Raw genomic sequence first — 18,872 nt, 5'->3', positions numbered from 1 at the left:
CCAGGTTTTTCAGGTAAGGTTATTGCTCTGCTCCTAGGCTGTCCCCTGAGATGTCTCTGTCTATTTCTAATTAAGGACTAAAGGAAGCCGTTCCTTCTGATGTCAGGAGTAGCGTGAAGAAAGCTATGAGCATTTCTGTCAGTATTGTGGGGAGGCTGGTGCTGCAGCTGCCCTCCCATCAGGCACCAGCAGCGTTCCTGGGCTCTCCTCTTCAGGCTGGTCTCATGGGCAGCCACGCTCACCTAGTGCATGGCCAAAGAGTGGGGAGCCATCAAGGTAATCGTCTAAAAGGCATCGCAACAGATCTAAATTTATTAAACATACCTACTCTGAGAAGTCTGGCAATCCATTGGTATTCTCATCTGTAAAAATACCTGAGAGTGTGTCGTGGTTTAACCCCAGCCGGCAACTAAGCCCCACGCAGCCGCTCGCTCACCTCCCTCACAGTGGGATGGGGGAGAGAAGCAGAAGGGTAAAAGTGAGAAAACTTGTGGGCTGAGATAAAGACAGTTTAATAGGGAAAGCAAAAGCCGTGCACACAAGCAAAGCAGAACAAGGAATTCATTCCCCACTTCCCATGGGCAGGCAGGTGTTCAGCCATCTCCAGGACAGCAGGGCTCCAGCACGCCTAATGGGGACTTGGGAAAACAAACGCCATCACTTTGAACATTCCCCCTTCCTTCTTCTTCCCCCAGCTTTATCTGCTGATCATGATGTCCTATGGTCTGGGACATCCCTTGGGTCAGTCGGGGTCAGCTGTCCCGGCTGTGTCCCCTCCCAACTCCTTGTGCCCCCCCAGCCTGCTCGCTGGTGGGGTGGGGGGAGAAGCAGAAAAGCCCTCGACTCTGTGTGAGCACTGCTCAGCAGGAATGAAAACATCCCTGTGTTATCAACGCTGTTTCCAGCACAAATCCAAACCACAGCCCCATACCAGCTACTACAAAGAAAATCAATGCTACCCCAGCCAAAACCAGCCCAGAGTGAAATTATTCAAAGTATCCTAGAAGAAGCAGAGAAGGTAGGGCTGCTGTGACCATGTGGTGGTGATGGTGTGCTGAAGGTGCTTTGAGCCTGAGGCACCAGTATTTGGACATAATTAATTGGCATGTCCAGTATGTCTCTTGTCTCAGGGCTGAGATAAATCAAAGTGTGTTTTTAAAGCAGTGTCCTAAATTCGAGATAGTGTAATTTTTATAATACAACATTTATTCATATATAACTTTTGCAAGTATTTGACTTGTTACTCATGCTTCAGTTCATGTCCTTTAAGCATGAATTTGAAACAGGTGCAGCATTTTAAAAATAACAATATACCATTGAAAAACCATTTAAATTCATCCTTTTGGAGTTTGACCTATATGAAACAGATATAAATGACACTGACTTTTGAGAGCTGAATAGTTGCATGTTCTTTGGTTTCCAAGTCTTGCAAAACTGCTTCAACATTTTGGCCCATACTAGCAAAACTCTTCATCAATAAACTGATGTGCGAGCGTGTATATAACACACATATATATATATATATATACATCACCCACATAAGCACGCATGCCCCAGTGAGGAAAAAATCTTGAGATTTTCATGAACTTGTTCTTCATGGCTTAGCTGTGGAAAAGACACACACTGTAAACAATTAAAAAGGTACATGTACATTTGGGATTGTTTTACATTACAAATTTTAAAAAAAGAATGAAGCAAGAAAACTATTAAAAAGATTCATTTCCCATTAACTGAAGTATTTGCAATAAAGACAATTACAGCAGTTTGCAGTATTCTCCTCGAACCAAAATAAATAAATACATTTGGTGACATACATTCAAGGAAATGTGATTGTTGCAGTGTTCATGCAAATAAGGAGCAGCCTCACAAATGCTACAGATTTTGCCATCTGGTATTACCAAAGGAAGACACCTCTCAACTTGTTGCTCTTCCTAACTTACCTGCTTATAGATGGCATATTAGGCATTGTCACACGGTTTTGCCATTTGCATAATCATTCTGAATTATTGCAGGTTGTGCATTGCATTGCCAACAGTGAACTTCTCATTCGGGAAGGGGGTTCAGAGATCTGATGACTTGTGTGTCTTCATCAAATGTGTCTCCATCAAATAAAGGGATTAAAATATCCTTCCACTTCAGGAGTATCACACCAGTGCATTTTTAGATTTTTATGAGGCCTAGTGAAGAAGCTTGCACTTGTTTACTTCCTAGAAACTGGGTAGAGATCAGTATTATAATTAATCTCGGAGGACCTGCCCATCTCTATTTGACTGCAGGCTAGAGTCCAAACGCGAAGTGTCTCAAGAGTCCAGAGGTTCTGGGTGGGGAAACGTAGCTGAGGATGCAGTTGCAGATCCTGCAATTCCAGGAAAACCCAATCCAACAACAGCTCTTCAGGGTGGCAGAAAGTCTACTTTAGACACACCAGTTGTTGTTAGAAAGTCTTTTACCCCGCCTTAGCTGATGGGAGGACTCTCAGATAGCATGATGTGGTAACCGAGGACCATTGCTCACGTGGCAGTAAATGACAACTGCTCTGCCTCCGGCCTTGGCAGCGTGTGCAGCGGATGATCTCCACTCACAGGGACCCCACGGCGAGGCCTTCGCTATCCCCTTCTTCCCGGAGGCAGGCATTTTCTATGCCCAGGACTCCACCCCTATGATTGCCTCCTCATTACACTGCTTTTCAAAGAGAGGGTGTTGGTGTGAATAACATGTACAGGATAAACCCCCCAAAACCTCAACCCCCTGTAACTGGAATAAACAAACGGGCGGCTGGAAGCTGTCTCCAACCTGCCGTACCGAAACCCTGTGTTCACAATAAACCCCTGTGTTTGAGAGCCATGCTCAGCGTTTGGCGTCTGCCCTCAGACGTCCTCCGACCCATCAGAAGGGTACTCTGCAGGCCACTTCGAGTTAGCAGCGTTAACAAGTAAACATAAGATTTTGTGTTCGTTTGCTGACTGCTAAGGCATTGCTTTTAAATACTAATGGCATCTAACATATCCTATGTATTTTCAACTTTCGCAAGTCTTGAATTAGAATCAGATAGCTGTTGGCCTTTTTACTGCCTTGCCTGAGGCGTACTAGGTAACGTCACGTGGGTAGCCGATGCAACATATGTTTTGCTAACTGGGAAGCTGGTTAGCAAGACAACCTGTTTTTTTTATTAACACATGGTGCACTTACATGACATTATTATATATTTCTACTTTACAGATTTACAGTGCCAGAAGAAAGGCATTAGCTGAGCTAAGCAAAATAGGCAGTCAGCACACTCATCACATTGTCCTGAAATAACATGTAAACCTTATTAGACACATTGGTTTCCTTTGTGAGGAGAATAAAACATAACAGACTGAAACGTGCAAACCTGTGTTGTTCTGTGGAAATTCAGGGAAAGGATTCTCTGGTTTATGTTGTTGTGCATTAAACTAGAATCCTGAAAAAAAAAAAAGTTAATTTTTATTCTGGATGTCTATATTGAAGCCAGACTAGTTCATTTCTAAAAATTAATGCTGTTGTGTAATGCAGTGATTTTATTCTCTCTCTAGCTACACTCTACCAGGCATACAGGCACTATCGTGCCAGTATTCATTTATTCATGCTCTGAAGTTGTGATAGTGTCAAATCCATCAGAAAGAGGAATTGTTTCAGTAGTAGTTTCACGACTTGGCTGATTAACAGAGATCAGAAGAAGCAGCCTAACTGTGGAAACCACTACAGCATGTAGTTTTAACAGCTCTTTAGGGAGCTAGTTAATGAAAGAATCACTACAGAAACACATCCATGTGAAAAAAGGAGCATTCTCATACAACACTCAGAGGATATGTCATAAGTGGAAATATGTTCATAATTTCTATTTACTCATAGCTGTAATTACCATCTGCCTTAAGAGTACTTTCAGTCTTTGTCGAAGTTGCTTAGATATTTCCTTTGTCACATTTCAAGCAGAGAAGTTCTGCACAGACTAGATCCTGCCCTGTGATTTCTTTTTTATTCTTCTGTAAGAATTTAATTATCTATTCTCTGTGTGAAAAAAGCACCAGCATTCCCAGAGACCTGAGCGTCCCCAGCCTGCTTGGACTGGCATTCATCTGATTCATGTTCTTGCTTATTTTTGCCATCTGTCTGGAAACCAGAGTTCTTCACTTTTAAATTCATGCTGGTTTATATGTTGCCCGCTAATTCTTAACGCTTAAAAAGCTATTCCTCTTTTTTGCTGCAGTGTCTACGAGCCGGATAGAAACGTGCTGCGAAGGAAGGAATGGGAAAGGAGAAATCAGGAGGCCCAGCAGGAGGATGGCGCGTTTAACACAAGTTACTCCCTCTTCAGTGAACCGTACAAGGTAGATGCTTCCCAGCTGGGTGGTTCTTTGTTTATTTATTTATTCCACAGTATAAAAATGCAGCCTGCAGAAGGCATTGTCCAGGTTTCAGCACCCTCCCACAAGTGCTAGCCTCACAAAATTCACAGAGAACTTTTATGGTTCATTGAGAATCGGATTTTTTTAATATATATATATATATTTATAAGCTTCTTATAATGTTCAGCAGCACATAAGAATGAAATAAACTAGAAATATCCTAACAGTATTTGAGATGGAATTAAAACTAGGAGGTGAAGGTGATGGTGCCCTGTTATTGCAACACTTGGAAGAAAACAATTGTGTTAGAATTGTGTGTGAAGGTCAAGCGATACAGTAAACATTATGCTCTGGCCAAGGTGAATGCAATGAAATATCTTGGTGTTTGCTTTTTTTTTTTTCCCCTATAGGCATTGCCAATAAAATTTGTCTGCTAGACATGTTTTGCCCTCATCAAAGGCAGAAGTAACTTATGAGTCTCAACTCCCTGTTTTATTCTTCATGGTAACAGTAGTGTGATGAGGCAAAACCGCCTCTCCCAACTCCCTGTTAGAAGGGTCAAGCAGGATCTTCTGCACTTTGCAGAAGCCTGCAAACCAAGCCCTTGTGAACAGGACCAGAGTGGTATCCTATGGGGGCTGCTCCTCTCCCCCAGCTAACCCAGTGACTTTGCCTACGTGCATCAAAGCATTATCATCTGTCACCTACAGTGCCCTTCCAGTAATGTCCATGTTACTGTTACAACCACCATGTTGTGAAGCCTTTCCCTCTACACAGCATCACTTGTCCTTGATGCTTTGGGTGCTTTAGTGCCTCTTTCCAGGAGTCCTACTTGGGACCTGGCACTTGGCTTCTGCACCTGACTTCCATGCTCCCATGTTTCTGCCCGTGCTCCAGGGTCAGCTTTTAGCTTGCTGTTCTTCCAGATTGTTGTTTGTTTCTAGTCCCTAATAAAAAAGAAAGATCTACCACTTTCAAACCATGTCCCTTGATAGAAGACAGCTCTGTCTGCCTTGAAGCTGACCTCCAGCTGCCCGAATTTCAGATTCATTACAAAGGCGTTTAGAAACCATGGCAAATGTCTTGAACTCCTCAAGGCTCTGCTTGAAAAAGTCTACTGTGAGACCAATCAAGGGGTAAGCCATGGAAAAAACCTGAAAAGCTTGTCAGCTGTGTCTTGGCATTTTGTGAGGGCTCTGCTGCAATGGGGACTTAATAATTTTCCATTGGGTAGGTCCAATCAGATAGACCCCTCACAAAAAGGGCCTGTCCTTTTGCTGGTTCCCTGATACTGTTTTGTCTGTGGTACCTAAAGTTGGTAATATTGAAGCTCAAATCTATTATAAAAGTGGTATAGTTGGAATATTTTGTGCACTTTGTTACCTGTGTGCCAATGTACTGACTGTCATGGCACAAACTTCATGTATCATGGACACACCAGTAGTTTCTAAGTTACGATGTCTGAAGGCACTTTTATGCAACCACAGTATAATTCCATCATCTTTAATAGAAGTGGATGAAAAATCATTGCCGTCTCTAGAAGCAGAGAGGATACCGAGTGGGTATCCTATGGGGAGATGAGAATAACGGCTCCGTCCATGGTTCTTATCTTTAAACATTATGTCCCTGTTTTGGACAAGCGTGTAAAGAAGATGCTGCAGAAATACATCCTACAGCTGGCTTTGTCAAGGAAACATGGAGAAAGGCAAAGCCTAGGACAGCAGTATAACTCACCCACAGCTCTGTTGCTGTGACAGTCACAGCTGCTTGGGATGACAGGTCATTCTGACAGTATTGGACATCAAAACTTCAGCAGTGGCATACTCTGAATGTGATGCGTACAGTGGCAATGGACCATTGCGCTGTCTGAACTCATCCAAGCATTTGTGAACCTTCAGTGTGGCAGAGCAGAGCTGTGGCTTGGGCTTTTTGATCTTAACGTGGAGAGAGGCTGACCGCAAAAGAGGAAACCTTTCTGCAAAAGCAAAAACTGAACCCCACTCTTCCTGTCTTTAAAGATCATGTTCAAGTTTTAGGTGTTTCCAGAGGGGAGTGAAGTTACAGCAGACATTCACTGCAAGCTCTGATTAAATTCAGTATTCCTCTGCACAGCTTGAGAAACACGAGCTAAAGCCAAAGGATTTGCCATTCAGAAGGCCATATCTGAAAATCAAAGACAGACTGGAAATCTCTTAAATCTTATGTCCTCTCTCACCTTGACATGTATCACTACTCCTGTAACATCAGATTTTCTGAAAAATCCTGACTCTTTGGGTTGCCCCTTATCCTGTTCAAAGTATCCATAGCAACCCTTTTATGGAGGATTACAGGAAATCCAGTATCTTTTACTTAAAATGTCTTTTACAGGGGGTAAAAAGTAGGAGTTTAATTCCTGATATTTCCTGGACAGAATACCTTGCCACATTAACCATATCAGTTTTTTTAATGAAGAAAAAATTCTGATGAACTTCCATGTAACCGTCAGGTATATTTTTAGAAGTGTTGAATCTTGTGGTCTTCAAATGCATGGATACATCTTGCATTACAGAAGAATATGAGAGCACTCTAAGTCAGAAATGTTCGCACAGAATGCTTTTGCTACTTATGCATTTTGTGATCACGTTTTCCCTATGTGAATGATTAAATAAGGCCAGCAATATTTCAGAGCAAATAATAGGACAAACTGTTATATCTAAAGCTCATAACAAATTACCTCAGATCCCATCTTGTTCCCAAAAGGATGTAGGAGAACTCTTCTGGATGAGATCAGCTCAACACAAAATCTTCTCACCTCAGGTTGTTCCCAGTGTATCCAGAAGGGATAAATAACACCAACCAGTTGCCAGCACGTGCTGTGGTACAGGCATTGGATTGGTTTGCTGCAATTATTCTTGTGCTATCTGGGATGTCTCAATACGAGGTGTCTCTGTGTGATCTTCACATCACATCCATATAGAAGACAATCTGCTAACTTCTCTGGGCTAGTGATAGTCTACAGATAATCTGAAATTAGGCTTTCATTTACTTCCCATCCAAATAGCAGCCATCAGAAAGAATGGACTTTCTGTTAGGGAAGTTGGATTTTTCAGGGGCAAAACTTGGCACGTAAATTCACTTACATTCACGGACCTAGAGGCAGCCGGGTGGAGAGCTGCCCCACAAGCTGTCTGTGCTTTAGGAGCCCCGTTCCATTTGGTGGAGCTTGTCACCATGCTCCTGGCAGGGATGGAAACCTCACACACATGAGCTGGCTGAGTCAGGCTGGGTACAGGCCCAAAGGCACATCTCCCTCCCTAGAGGGAAGCTGAAAACACATCTCTCTACAAGGTATCTATGGGGTGGAGGATCCACTGGAAGCATTGAAGAGATCCACTGCGTAAAAGGAAAATTTTCTGTGACTTCTGGAAAGTAATTCTGCTGGTCAAGGCAATGCCCAAGTGTAGAAGCCATTTCATTGACCTCAGGAGACACCTGAGTATGTCTCCAGTCTTGTTTCTTTTCAGATGTATGTGATGTTTCCCACTTTGGAAGCCTCGTTAATAGTTTCCTCTTCTTTAGGACATCCATATGATTCCTGTGAAGTGAAGGAATACCCTTTTTTTAAGCCACTTGCTGTCTGCGAATTAATGCTTCATATTTCTCTTCATAGCATATTTCATATTTCTTTTTCATATGCAGAGAGATCAGGCTGGAGAGGTTGAGCCATCTTATTCCAAGTTTGCAAAGCAATGTTTCGGATGCAACACTTTCGAGTTTTTCCCTTCCCATTTCCCTTCAATATATATTGTTGTTATATATTCAAGTCTGTTAGCATTGTAAAAAATGCATGTCAGAAAGCTAGCTGTAATGTATTTTACGTAGTTACAAGGTAGTGTCCTTGAAATTTGAGGGGACAAGTTTCAAGGAAGACAGGACTGCTTTTACTGTCTGACTTAGGAATGTTTCCACTATAGTCCTCTGAAAGTTAGCATGTGGCAATCACTGCACTCATTTACAGGGCATTTTTGCTTGGATTTAGGTTGGTTCAGGAAACCCTAAAAAGTTTCTGAACTAGGGGAGTTTTCCTTACATTTTGAGTAAAGTGTAAGGAAAACTTAAAACAAAGTTTTAAGTTTTAAAAACAAAAATACCCCCAATTTTCCAGAGTAACTGATGTTGCTGCTACATCTTTCATATTTTTTATATAACTTTAAGGGGGTCTTCCCCAGTCCCTTTACTCCCTTCTTTCTCTTTCTTTCTGTTTTCTTCTAAAACAGAGAGTCTTGAGATGAAAGCTTGCCCTTCTGAAGCCAATGGGAGTTTTCCCATCCAGACCCCATGGCTGGAAGAGAGAAAGGAGAACACCACTAGCTCATTACTGTCTTCCTCTGAAAAACGTAAAGCAAAGAACATCTCACGCCTGAATCTTGGCAGGGTTCAGAAAAATCTCTGCTGCATAAATGTTAATGATACACCCTTTTGCTTATGGTGGCGTTTTAAAGCAAGGGGTTTCAATCTTTTCCAGTATGTTTTATTTACTTGTTTTATTTCTTTGTGGAACGTCTGCCTTTTCAGTCAGGAAGTAAATGGATGATTTTAAAGACAATGATTAATCTTAAAGGGGAGGGAGGGTGGCTGTGTTTCCCCTGCCGCACACAGCAAGCACTGAGCAATGTGAAGAATTTGAGAGGTTCTGTTCACGTTTTTTTTTTCAAAGAGGAGAGTGCCCTAGAGTGAGCATCCTGTCAGAGTATTTTCAAAGAAGGCACATAATCATCTGTAGTTTTCTCACTGCCCCACGATCTGTCTTCAAGTCACCTCGGAGTATTTGGTTGGCTTACACTAGTGGGTTCATTCAGTGCTTACACTGGATGTTCTGTGGCTTCACAGATGCCATGGGAAAACTTAGGCAGGAGAAGGAAATTGGGAATGCAGTGTTTTCATTCATGGCTGAAGGAGAGCTTGCACTGGGCTATAGGAAAAGTTTTATCATGGTCAGATTTAATCCAAACCATTCTGTGTAGTTGCAATAATAAATTTTCTAGTTTCCAGGTAATATACTTTAACTACAGCATGATACCAGTGATAGATTTCTTTTTTTATATACTCTAAGGCCCTTTATAGCTTTTCCAGTTCAGGGTAGATTTAAGATGTTGACAAGTGTCTTCAGAGACAATAAGGATTTTCGATTTCATCCCTCAACGCCGCTGCTGAATAAGGCAGTGCTACTTCAGTAAGGATTTCGGCAGAAGCATGCAGGGAATTTTGTTTTTCTTACATTGACTGTTGCAGAACACTCAATTTTTGTTTTGCAGACTAACAAGGGGGATGAGCTCTCGAATCGCATCCAGAATACGCTGGGCAACTATGATGAAATGAAAGACTTGTTAACTGACCGATCAAACCAGAGCCACCTTGTTGGCGTTCCAAAACCTGGGGTTCCTCAGACGTCTCTTCCCAAGCCCGATGAACATCTTATTGCAGACTCGAGACCGCCACCTCCTCCTCCCATTTCCAGCACTACTTCTTCCACACCAGCAGCCCTACCTGCCCAGCAGAGCAAAAGCACTACGATGGGTTGGCAGAAGGCCGGGCACAATGCCGCTTCGGATGGCCAGCAGAGAGCGAGCAAGCATGGGCACCGGTCGCTGGAGTCACACAAGGGTGACTTCAAACTGGCGAACCAAAAATCCAGTCTGGAGAAACTCAAACGCTATGCATCGAGTCCCACCTCCTCCTCCTCCTCCTCCTCCTCCTCCTCCTCCTCCTCCTCCTCCTCCTCCTCCAACACTGCCCAGCAAAGCTCTCTGAGGGCCACACTAGGAGACAACGTCAACAGAGTGCAGCAGCCAGCAAAGCTCAATTGTAGCTCAGAAGGAGGAGCTCAAGTGCAAGAAAGGACAGCAAAGCATGGTGGCGGGCACTGCGTCCAAAACTTCCCACCCTCTCTTGCTTCGAAGCCCAGTCTGGTTCAGCAGAAACCGACAGCTTATGTAAGGCCAATGGACGGTCAAGACCAGGCTCCTGATGAGTCTCCAAAGCTGAAGTTACCAGCAGAGACAACCAAGTCGTATAGGGGAGTGCCTTCTAACAAGCCTGATTCGGCCAGGACCAAGTCAAAGATAGCCAAGTTCAGCATTCCTAAGCAAGAAGAGGTAAGTAGTTTTATGCTTTTTATGACATCCCCCCTTGGATGGATGATGGTGGCTTAGAACTGCAAATTGCATCTGTCTCTTTACACATTTTTAATACATTAGTTTGCACGTTTAATTTTTTTTTAACAACACTAATATACTATATTGCAAATATCAGCCCCACAGTAATATAAAGATATCTCAACAGTGAAATGCTCACTATCTTCAGAACTACAACATCTCCTACAATGGCACTAATAGTATATTATTTCACTGATTTTTTTTCCTTACTGTCCACATATAAATCTGGATATTTTTAATTCGGATTATTTTTTTGCTAGGCATGGGTATTCTAACTGTTCATATTTCATTGACTTTTTTCTCTTTGCCAATGATTAAATGAAGTGCTTGCGATCAGAAGTAGTTCTGCCATCCTCAATGATGTCAAAGTAGTTTCACAATCTAAATAAATTAGTTAAACAATATGAGATCTGTGGAATAGATGAGAATATAGCAACGAGACTCTCTTTTTAGTTCATAGTATCTGTTTCTGTTTCAAACCTATTTCTAAGAAGATTGAGGTTTTCTTTCTAAAGAATCACCATCTGTAGAAACCCAGCCACACTACAAGTATGAGAACATGTCTGAAAAAGCTTCTAGACAACATTTCTGTTATCAGCAGTAGATATGGAAGATTTCTGCTTGGGCTTATTTTATGTTCATTTATTTCACATTCTGTTTATGCCAGTAGGACACCTTGCTTTATCACTTACATAGTCTGTGATTTTCTGGTTTTGCTTTTTGGATGGGGAGGAAATGGTTGGTTTTGGCAGAACAAAAGGTGATTTTTTTTTCCTTGGGTGTATTCAGAGGCCTGTATGCCAATACAAAGATGGTCACATCATCCTCTTGTGCAAATTGGTGGAGCTCCCATGACTTAAACCATTTATAGTATTTATAGGACTAAACAACTTTATTTGGCTGAATCACTGGGACTTTCTCAGAGCGGAGATAGTGATTGTTTACTCTTATTTGACAGCTGTGGTGTGTCTTGGGATGTTTTTAGTCTTAACATTTTTGTTTCTGGCATTGTTAAAGGAGACGAAAAATCTAATTTTTGGTGGAGTTGTCTGGCCTCTTAATGCCTGTTTTTCAGAAATGGAGTTGAGTGTTGTATTCCCCCTTCGGTTCAGTTTGGGAAAGAAATCTCTCTGGAAGCAATTACTTCTCTCAGCTCTTTTAGGCATTATACCCATGTGGTTTTTCTCTAAGTTAAAGTTCCATCAGTTCCAAACAACATGTAGGTGATATGTTGTTCCTGAAAAGGGGTTGTTTTAGGCTCTTAAGCCGGATTTGATAAGCAAATTTAGCATTCACAAACTGCTGTAATTGTGCTGATAGATCAGGTAATGGTAGGTACTAATATCCATTTAGCTATTATTACCTCTTTCAGACTTGTGCTCCTATCTGCAAGTGGGAAGTATTGTTAGAATTAAAGATGCCTGTGGCAATTGTCTCGATCTTTCAAATTTTCCCCCTTTACATGTATGCAATACTCTAAGGACTAGTTTGGAAAGGAGTTTTGATAGGCAATCATTTGTTTGTCTGAAATTCAGGATTTACCATTTGCATTCCAAATTCACCTACCTCAGGAAAGAAAGCTTTCATTTGTTGTATGTAATCCATGCCGAGGCATAAGGGTAGATTTATACAGCATTTTCTATACATGTAGACGTATTTTGAGATTGTTTTAACTTGCTTAGATACTGATGGCAATGTAAGCTATGGTAGGAGAGTTGCAGGGTAGCTGCTAAAGTGTTCACCAACTTCTCACAGATTTTATGGGATGCAGCATTAAGGAAACAGTATTTGGTGATAGCATAATATAAACATTTAACTGAACTTGAAGGAGGTGGGCAAAAAACATTGTATGGTAGGTTAAAAAAGAGCTAAGTGATTATAAAAAATCAGAAGAAAAATAGTAGGTGCTATAGGTGTTGGCGTTTGAAACTGGAGCTAATGAAAGACAATGTTTAGATCTCATGTTGGAAGGCTGAGAGTCCTGGTGATAAAAGTGCCCAGCTTTTTTTCCTTTATCCTGACATTTCCTTTGTTCTAACATTTTCCATCCCAAATGGCACAGGATGAAATTGGTAAGCCACTGGTATTGCTACAGGGAGAAATATTGACCAAGACTGAAAGTTTTTTCAGTCAGCGTTGCCTAATCCACCCTCCCTCTAATTTTCAATCATACTTCTTTTTATTTCAAAATGTTTTTCCATTCTTGTTATTTCTATCATACATCTCCTAGCACAGTTTTGTAAGAATTTCCATGCATTTTTTAAATTTCTGCTTTCAAACTCATAAAACTTCTCCTTTGCATCAAATGTTCACTGTCCCCTATTAGGGACAGAAGTTTTAAGCTGCTCTCAGCACAAAAGCGGTCATGGTCCTCTGAACATCTGCAGGCAAAATGAGACCTCTCTTGTCCAGGGTGGGGCTAAAGGTGATGACCAGGAAAGACCTTGTATCCCTCGTGGCCGTGGGAAGAGTAGAGATGCCATATAGGAAGATTGCGAGGGAAAGTAGGCTGACAAGTAGGCTACAACAGTGTCTGGGAAGCTATATGGAAGCAGAAAGCTGCCTAAGAGCAGCCAGGAGAATATGGGAAGCAGGAGAGGGGCAGAGAGCTTGGGGATACGGTATCTGGAGTGCAGGTGGTGGAATGAAGCTTTATGTCTGCTAAAATAAAAGGTGTGCAGCTGAGATGGGCTAGGTAGGGCAGTCAGTGTGCTCCAGGGGTTAGTGTAGGCAGCACTGTGAGGTGTTGCTGGCTTGTGGTCAGCTTGTCCACCAGGACTCCCATGTTCTTCCCTGAAGAGCTCATGCCCAGCCAGTCAGTCCCCAGCCTGTATTGGTGCTGGGGTTGTTCCTCCCCAGGTGCCGGACTTTGCCCTTCTCCTTGTTGAACTTAATGAGGTTCCTGGCAGCCCATTTCTCCAGCCTGTCAAGGTCCCTCTGGATGGCAGCATGACCCTCTGGTGTATCAGCTGCTCCTCCCAGTTTTGTATCATCAGCAAAATTCCTGACCGTACGCTCTGCCCCATCCTCCAGTTCATCAATGAAGATGTAAAACAGGACTGGACCCAGTATTAACCCCTGGGGCACACCACTGTTTTATCAGCCTCCAACTAGACTTTGTGCCACTGATCACCACCTTCTCCATCACTTTCATAGCCTTCGCTTTCTGTCTGCAGGCCTAATTTTGTCATTACACCTTTTTTTTCCTAGTTTCAGCTCTTAAAATGTTCCTGGTTATACCATGGTCCAAAGCCTATACTTTTCAACTTGGCCTAGGCAAGTTCTACAGCTGCTTAAGTGAACTGAAAACTGAACTGCAGGAGGCTATAAGGGAAGAAGATGCAAACAGGGGAAGCAAGATGTGAGTGCAGGCTGTAGGTGTGAGAGAAAACATTAGAGTCAGAGGAGGAAAAATTGGAGGACAGGGGAAAAACTGCCTGGCCTGACCAAATAGAGGAGTGAATGGTGAGAAATGACCATTTCCCCAACTCCTGCAGAGTTGGGGCACATGAAGTGATGAGCACTTTCGTGTGACGTTTCAGTTTTATTTTGAACATCACGTAACTATAGGCAACTTCAAGCTCCACAGAGGAAACCAGGAAACAAGAATATATTTTTACAGATCTCCTGATTTGCCAGTCCACTTACTAATGGATTCGAGTCCTCTGCTTCCATGCACTTGCATTTAGCTTATGGTACTTTCCAGAGTCTATCAGTATATCTAATATCAATGCACTTTCATTTGTGTTTACCAGTTTGAAGGAACCATCAGTGGAAAAACAAACACATAATGAAACAAAGTTAAGCCTCCCTGTAAGAACTGAAGAATAAGAAGCAACGTCATGCAAAGCGTTTCTGTCTTGACTAGGATACAAAATCTTCTTCTGTACATCCCTTGAGGTTTTCAGAGAAACAGGGCACAAAGTTGGCTGCAGTACAATTATTATTCACTGGAAATAAAATCACTTGAATACAAATTATAGACCATTACTTTTCAATACATGAAAAAGGTTGATTTTTAATGTAGTTCAATACCTCATTTAATATTTTTAATCAGTTTTGGAAAGCCTTCAGTATCTTGACACAGACTGAAGCTTATAATTTTTTTTTAATTGTTTTAATGAGAATAACTTGGATAGACCTGTGTGTAGAAAGGTAGCAGTTACTCATTTGGGAATTTAATCTTTAGGAGCCAGGTTCATCAGTGTTAATTAGAATCCATACCCAACCTCCCGGTCCTTCCAAAATTATCATAGTGCTCTGTAGAAATGATAGCTCGTCATCTCAAGTACTGCTATTTCACATTTTGAACTACTTAGAAATTATACTGCTGTAGGTAAAAACCTACTGTACTGGATAGAAGGGAAAAGAAATGTGATACCAGGATATAGAGGAAAAGAGGCAGGAGTATCAAGTGCCTCTCTTTTCTAAAATTTGTTATGAGTGAGACAATAAGAATAACCTAAGATGGCAAATCGTATTCTTTATATGTGAGTACTGGTTTTTAATTTCATCTTATAGGCTGCATGCTGCTTTTTTTTATTACTTTGAAGAAGCTTTATCTATTGTCCTTTGCTTACTTCTCTAAGGGTTATGGAGCAAGGAAATAGAGGTTGTATTCAAGAATGACTAGCAGTCTAATGGTAAAAAGGATAGATTTGGTTCTGTTAAATTTGGGAACACATTTACGTGAAATGTAGATAAGGTCATCATGAGGACATGTTCTTATTCCACTTCACAGAGTACTTGCACAACTTCTGCAGCAGAAGTAATGCACGATAGATTAAATGTTGAATATGTTTTTTTTTTTGTTCAGTTTTGCCCTGGCCTTACTCAGGCAAATTCCTATTTGCCTGGCTAAGATACTCTCTGCAGTCATTCTTGTTTGAGTGGCTATATATAGCTATCAGCATCTGGCACATGTGCTAGCAAGTGTTCTTTAAATCTGCAATCTTTTTCTCGCCTATCAGTTCTATTCCCATATATTAATGGAAAGCAAAAAACCCCCACAACTCTTTCCTCCCCTTCTTCCCTCCCTCTGAAAAAAACCCTCACAAATATGGACTTGATGTCAATAATTTGTTCAACACCAGACTCTTTTAAGGAGAGCTTTGGTGCATAGCACGTATAATAAGTAGTTCCATTCCAGTGTAAAATTGAGGGTGGAAGTTCAGGTGTGAAAGAACAAGTGCAGCTACATCTCATTCAACAACAGAAGCACCAGTGTAGACTAAACTGGGAAGATTGTCATGATCAGTGCATGCTTCCCCTGGAAATACTGCATATCTGGATCCACAGGAAAGTGGAGGGGAGACAGTGTCTCACAAGAAAGGAAAAGGTTTTAGAGGAGATCTGAGTAAGTGCTTTTCCCCAGAGGCACAATGCCACCTTCCCCTGGATCTGATGGAGCCTCTTGAACTGTTGCAGGACTGGGAGTTGAATCCAGGTTTTTCTTCTCTGCTTCCCAGGGTGTTCAGTGCTGTCCCAGAAAGGCAGAAATGAAAACAGAGCAGTTGAAGATGCTTTTAGATAAAAAGGGAGGGAGATGATGAATGCATTAGCAAAAAGGTCCAGGGTTCTTCCGGCACCATTCTAGGACGTGCCCAAAGAGGCTGGAGACAGAAACGCAGAATTAAGTGTGTTGATACTCCTCTACCATTTATCAACTTTATTGAAGAATTGCAGTGCTTGAGAAGCCAGTTAGCAATCACAGCACTCGAGTACTGTAAGTACTGTAAGTATGAGCCAGTCGTAGATGTTTCTTTCCCAGATGTTCATGGGAATGAGTTAGCAAGCTGCATTTACAAGAAGACACAGCTCAATTCATCCCTGTAATGGTACCGCTGACCTTCCCCACAAATAAAGCATGTTTTCCCACGTTAAACAGGAAGAACTGGACAACAAGAGCAGTGTGGTGCAAAGATCCCCGCTAATCGTACGTTATTCAGGACCTTCGAGTGTGTCTGTGGGAGGGCTGTACATAACTGCCTGTTTTTATGCAGGAGAGTTCAACAGACTAGGACTCCATAGAAAGAGTGTATTAAATAGACAGAGTGATGTCTGAAACGCTCTGAACAAACACAGTGGAGACCACAATGTGCAAAGATGGATTTTCAGTATAGTTTTCAAATTGTGACACAAGCCTCTGCTTTTCTCGCGCTCTGCAGTCACCGAGGCACGCAGTGACTGTGTGTGCAGGCAGTTTCACTGAACACAGTGGGCCTAATCCCTCCAGTTATTCTTGCATGGCAGCTCTTGTAGAAGGAAAACACTGTTCAGACACCTTTATTTGACTTTTAGATCTCCCTACTTCTACTGTTTCTACCCTTAGTGAAACAAGTTTCTTTTCCCTTTTGAATTAAACATCAAAATGTTTTTCTGGGAAAGCACTAGCTAAACTTACTATAGGTTTTTTATAGTTTGCTGTATGGATTGATTACCATATGGTATGTGCTATGCATTTGTTGCTATGGTGAATCACTTTGTTGTTCCTCATTGTTTTTCACTGATAGGATGACTATCATCAGAGAAAAATCTCTTGAAACTGGATGTAAACTTACGATTGTTAAGGGAATTCCTTAAGTATGCACCTGCCTTTTTGCAAGTTTTCCCCAAGGTTTTTTTTTTTCCAATTATGGAAAAAATATTTTGAGCGGTTCATTGGGGTCTCTCATAAGTCAGATCCTCCCTTTGATAAAACTGGTCTTGGCATCTTTTCAAAAGTTGGAAAAGCAACAACTTTTGGGATAAGGAGAGCTCAATGAATGTAAGAATATGGTTCATTGTGAGAAAAGTGTATTCCTCTCACTTCCCCCCCCCCCAGTCAAGTGGATGGTTTGGTTTATGAATCAGCCCTGGAGTTTATACAAAAGCGCATGCATAAAAATGTCCACAACCCTGCATAATTACTTCTTTAGTTCCTTTTGGTAAGCACTAAAGTTATTGATGAAGGAAATAACATTTTACAACTACAAAAACAGTTTTTAATGGCACATTTTGTCTGATCTTTTGGAATCCATTGTAGTGCTTATGATGATGATAACTGGATGTAATAAAAATCCTCCCTACCAGAAACAAAGTGGTCTAATAGACCTCCTTTGTGAAATGCGTCTCAGAAGATACATGGCATTGCTATCACTTTTCCACCTTTGGCCCCATTAACATGGATTGCTCCCAGGCCTGTAAGGGTATTCAGCAGTTGGAGAAACTGGTCCCTTTCTGGATGCGGCTGCAGGAGCTGTGCGCCTCCTGCAAGCACAAGAAGCTGTCCTCAGCCCTACGTTTCAGCTGAGCATCTCCTCCCCATCTGCTTGTGGCTCCTTAAACAAAGGACTGCTTAGAAAGGGTTAGGGTACGGACAGAGAGCAAGGGTGGGCTTGCTGTGGATTTCCGATTACCAGCGAAATACTTAGACGCACCCTGCTTCTCAGACCTTACATTGCACAACACTAGAGCATTGTATCAGTGTGCAGTCAGGTGTGGAGTCCAAGCCCTCCTTGCTGCTGCAGAGCAGTTATTAATGCCAACTCACATTCTCCATTCCAATAATTATAGCAGGGTAGAGCATTTCTGTCTACTCTTTGTCTTCACAGCAATCTACAAGGGATCGTGTTGGATGTAGAGGTGGTTTAGGATTTTTTAGGATTTTTTTTTAAATATCCATGAAAAATATTTTACTGCTTTGTTCTGTAGTTTCCCCAGTCTTTCATGAATCAGAGTGACATGAAACTGTCACTACTGAACATACTCACGGGAGTCAGTTATGACTGATGAGCAAGAGAACCAAAGGAAAATACAGCGAGCTTCACAGATCACTGTTAATTCCAGCTAAATAAATAATGCATATGTGCCACTTGATGTATAAGGTTAAAGAGGTCAGACCTCCACTAATTGTTGTAAATGCATCCAGCCAGGCCAGAAGCAGTTAAATTCTTTATTGTTGGTCACAGATTCATTTACAGTAAATGAAGACAAATATACCCTTAAATATCTGCATGTAACATACTTTATTCACCCTGCACATCGTAAAGTTGTCATTTCCATAGCACTTCTGAATATGGAAGATCTATCCCTGTGGTATCACGAAATAGCTTCCTAGAAAAGTAATTAACAGAAGGCTTTTTTTTTTTTAAGTTCAGAAAAGATAAATAAAGTAGGCGTCTGATTTCCTGTCACTCTTGGTTAACTTTGTATGAAAATGGATAACTTCCAAATTAAATCAGGCACCGGCCTGTCTGGAGAAAAATACATCTGTAAAGAAATGTGTACATTACATATTCATGTAGTTCCAAATCTCTTAATTGTTTTTATA

The 18,872-nt window shown here is 41.6% G+C and overlaps 1 protein-coding gene across 1 annotated transcript in view; it reads left to right on the top strand.

Moving 5' to 3' along the window:
* AFF3 (ALF transcription elongation factor 3) overlaps positions 1-18,872 on the top strand; it is a 337,764-nt gene that overhangs the window by 44,291 nt on the left and 274,601 nt on the right. Inside the window, exons 2-3 of the mRNA XM_069770080.1 lie at positions 4,229-4,349; positions 9,662-10,501. Coding sequence (XP_069626181.1) covers positions 4,229-4,349; positions 9,662-10,501 — 961 coding nt within the window. The remainder of the gene's footprint in view (positions 1-4,228; positions 4,350-9,661; positions 10,502-18,872) is intronic.

This window comes from Haliaeetus albicilla, chromosome 25 (genome assembly GCF_947461875.1).
Source record: "Haliaeetus albicilla chromosome 25, bHalAlb1.1, whole genome shotgun sequence".
In the NCBI taxonomy this organism is placed as follows: Eukaryota; Metazoa; Chordata; class Aves; order Accipitriformes; family Accipitridae; genus Haliaeetus; species Haliaeetus albicilla.
The sequence above is the reverse complement of the archived record's forward strand: the minus strand, read 5'-3'. Positions and strand labels throughout refer to the sequence as shown.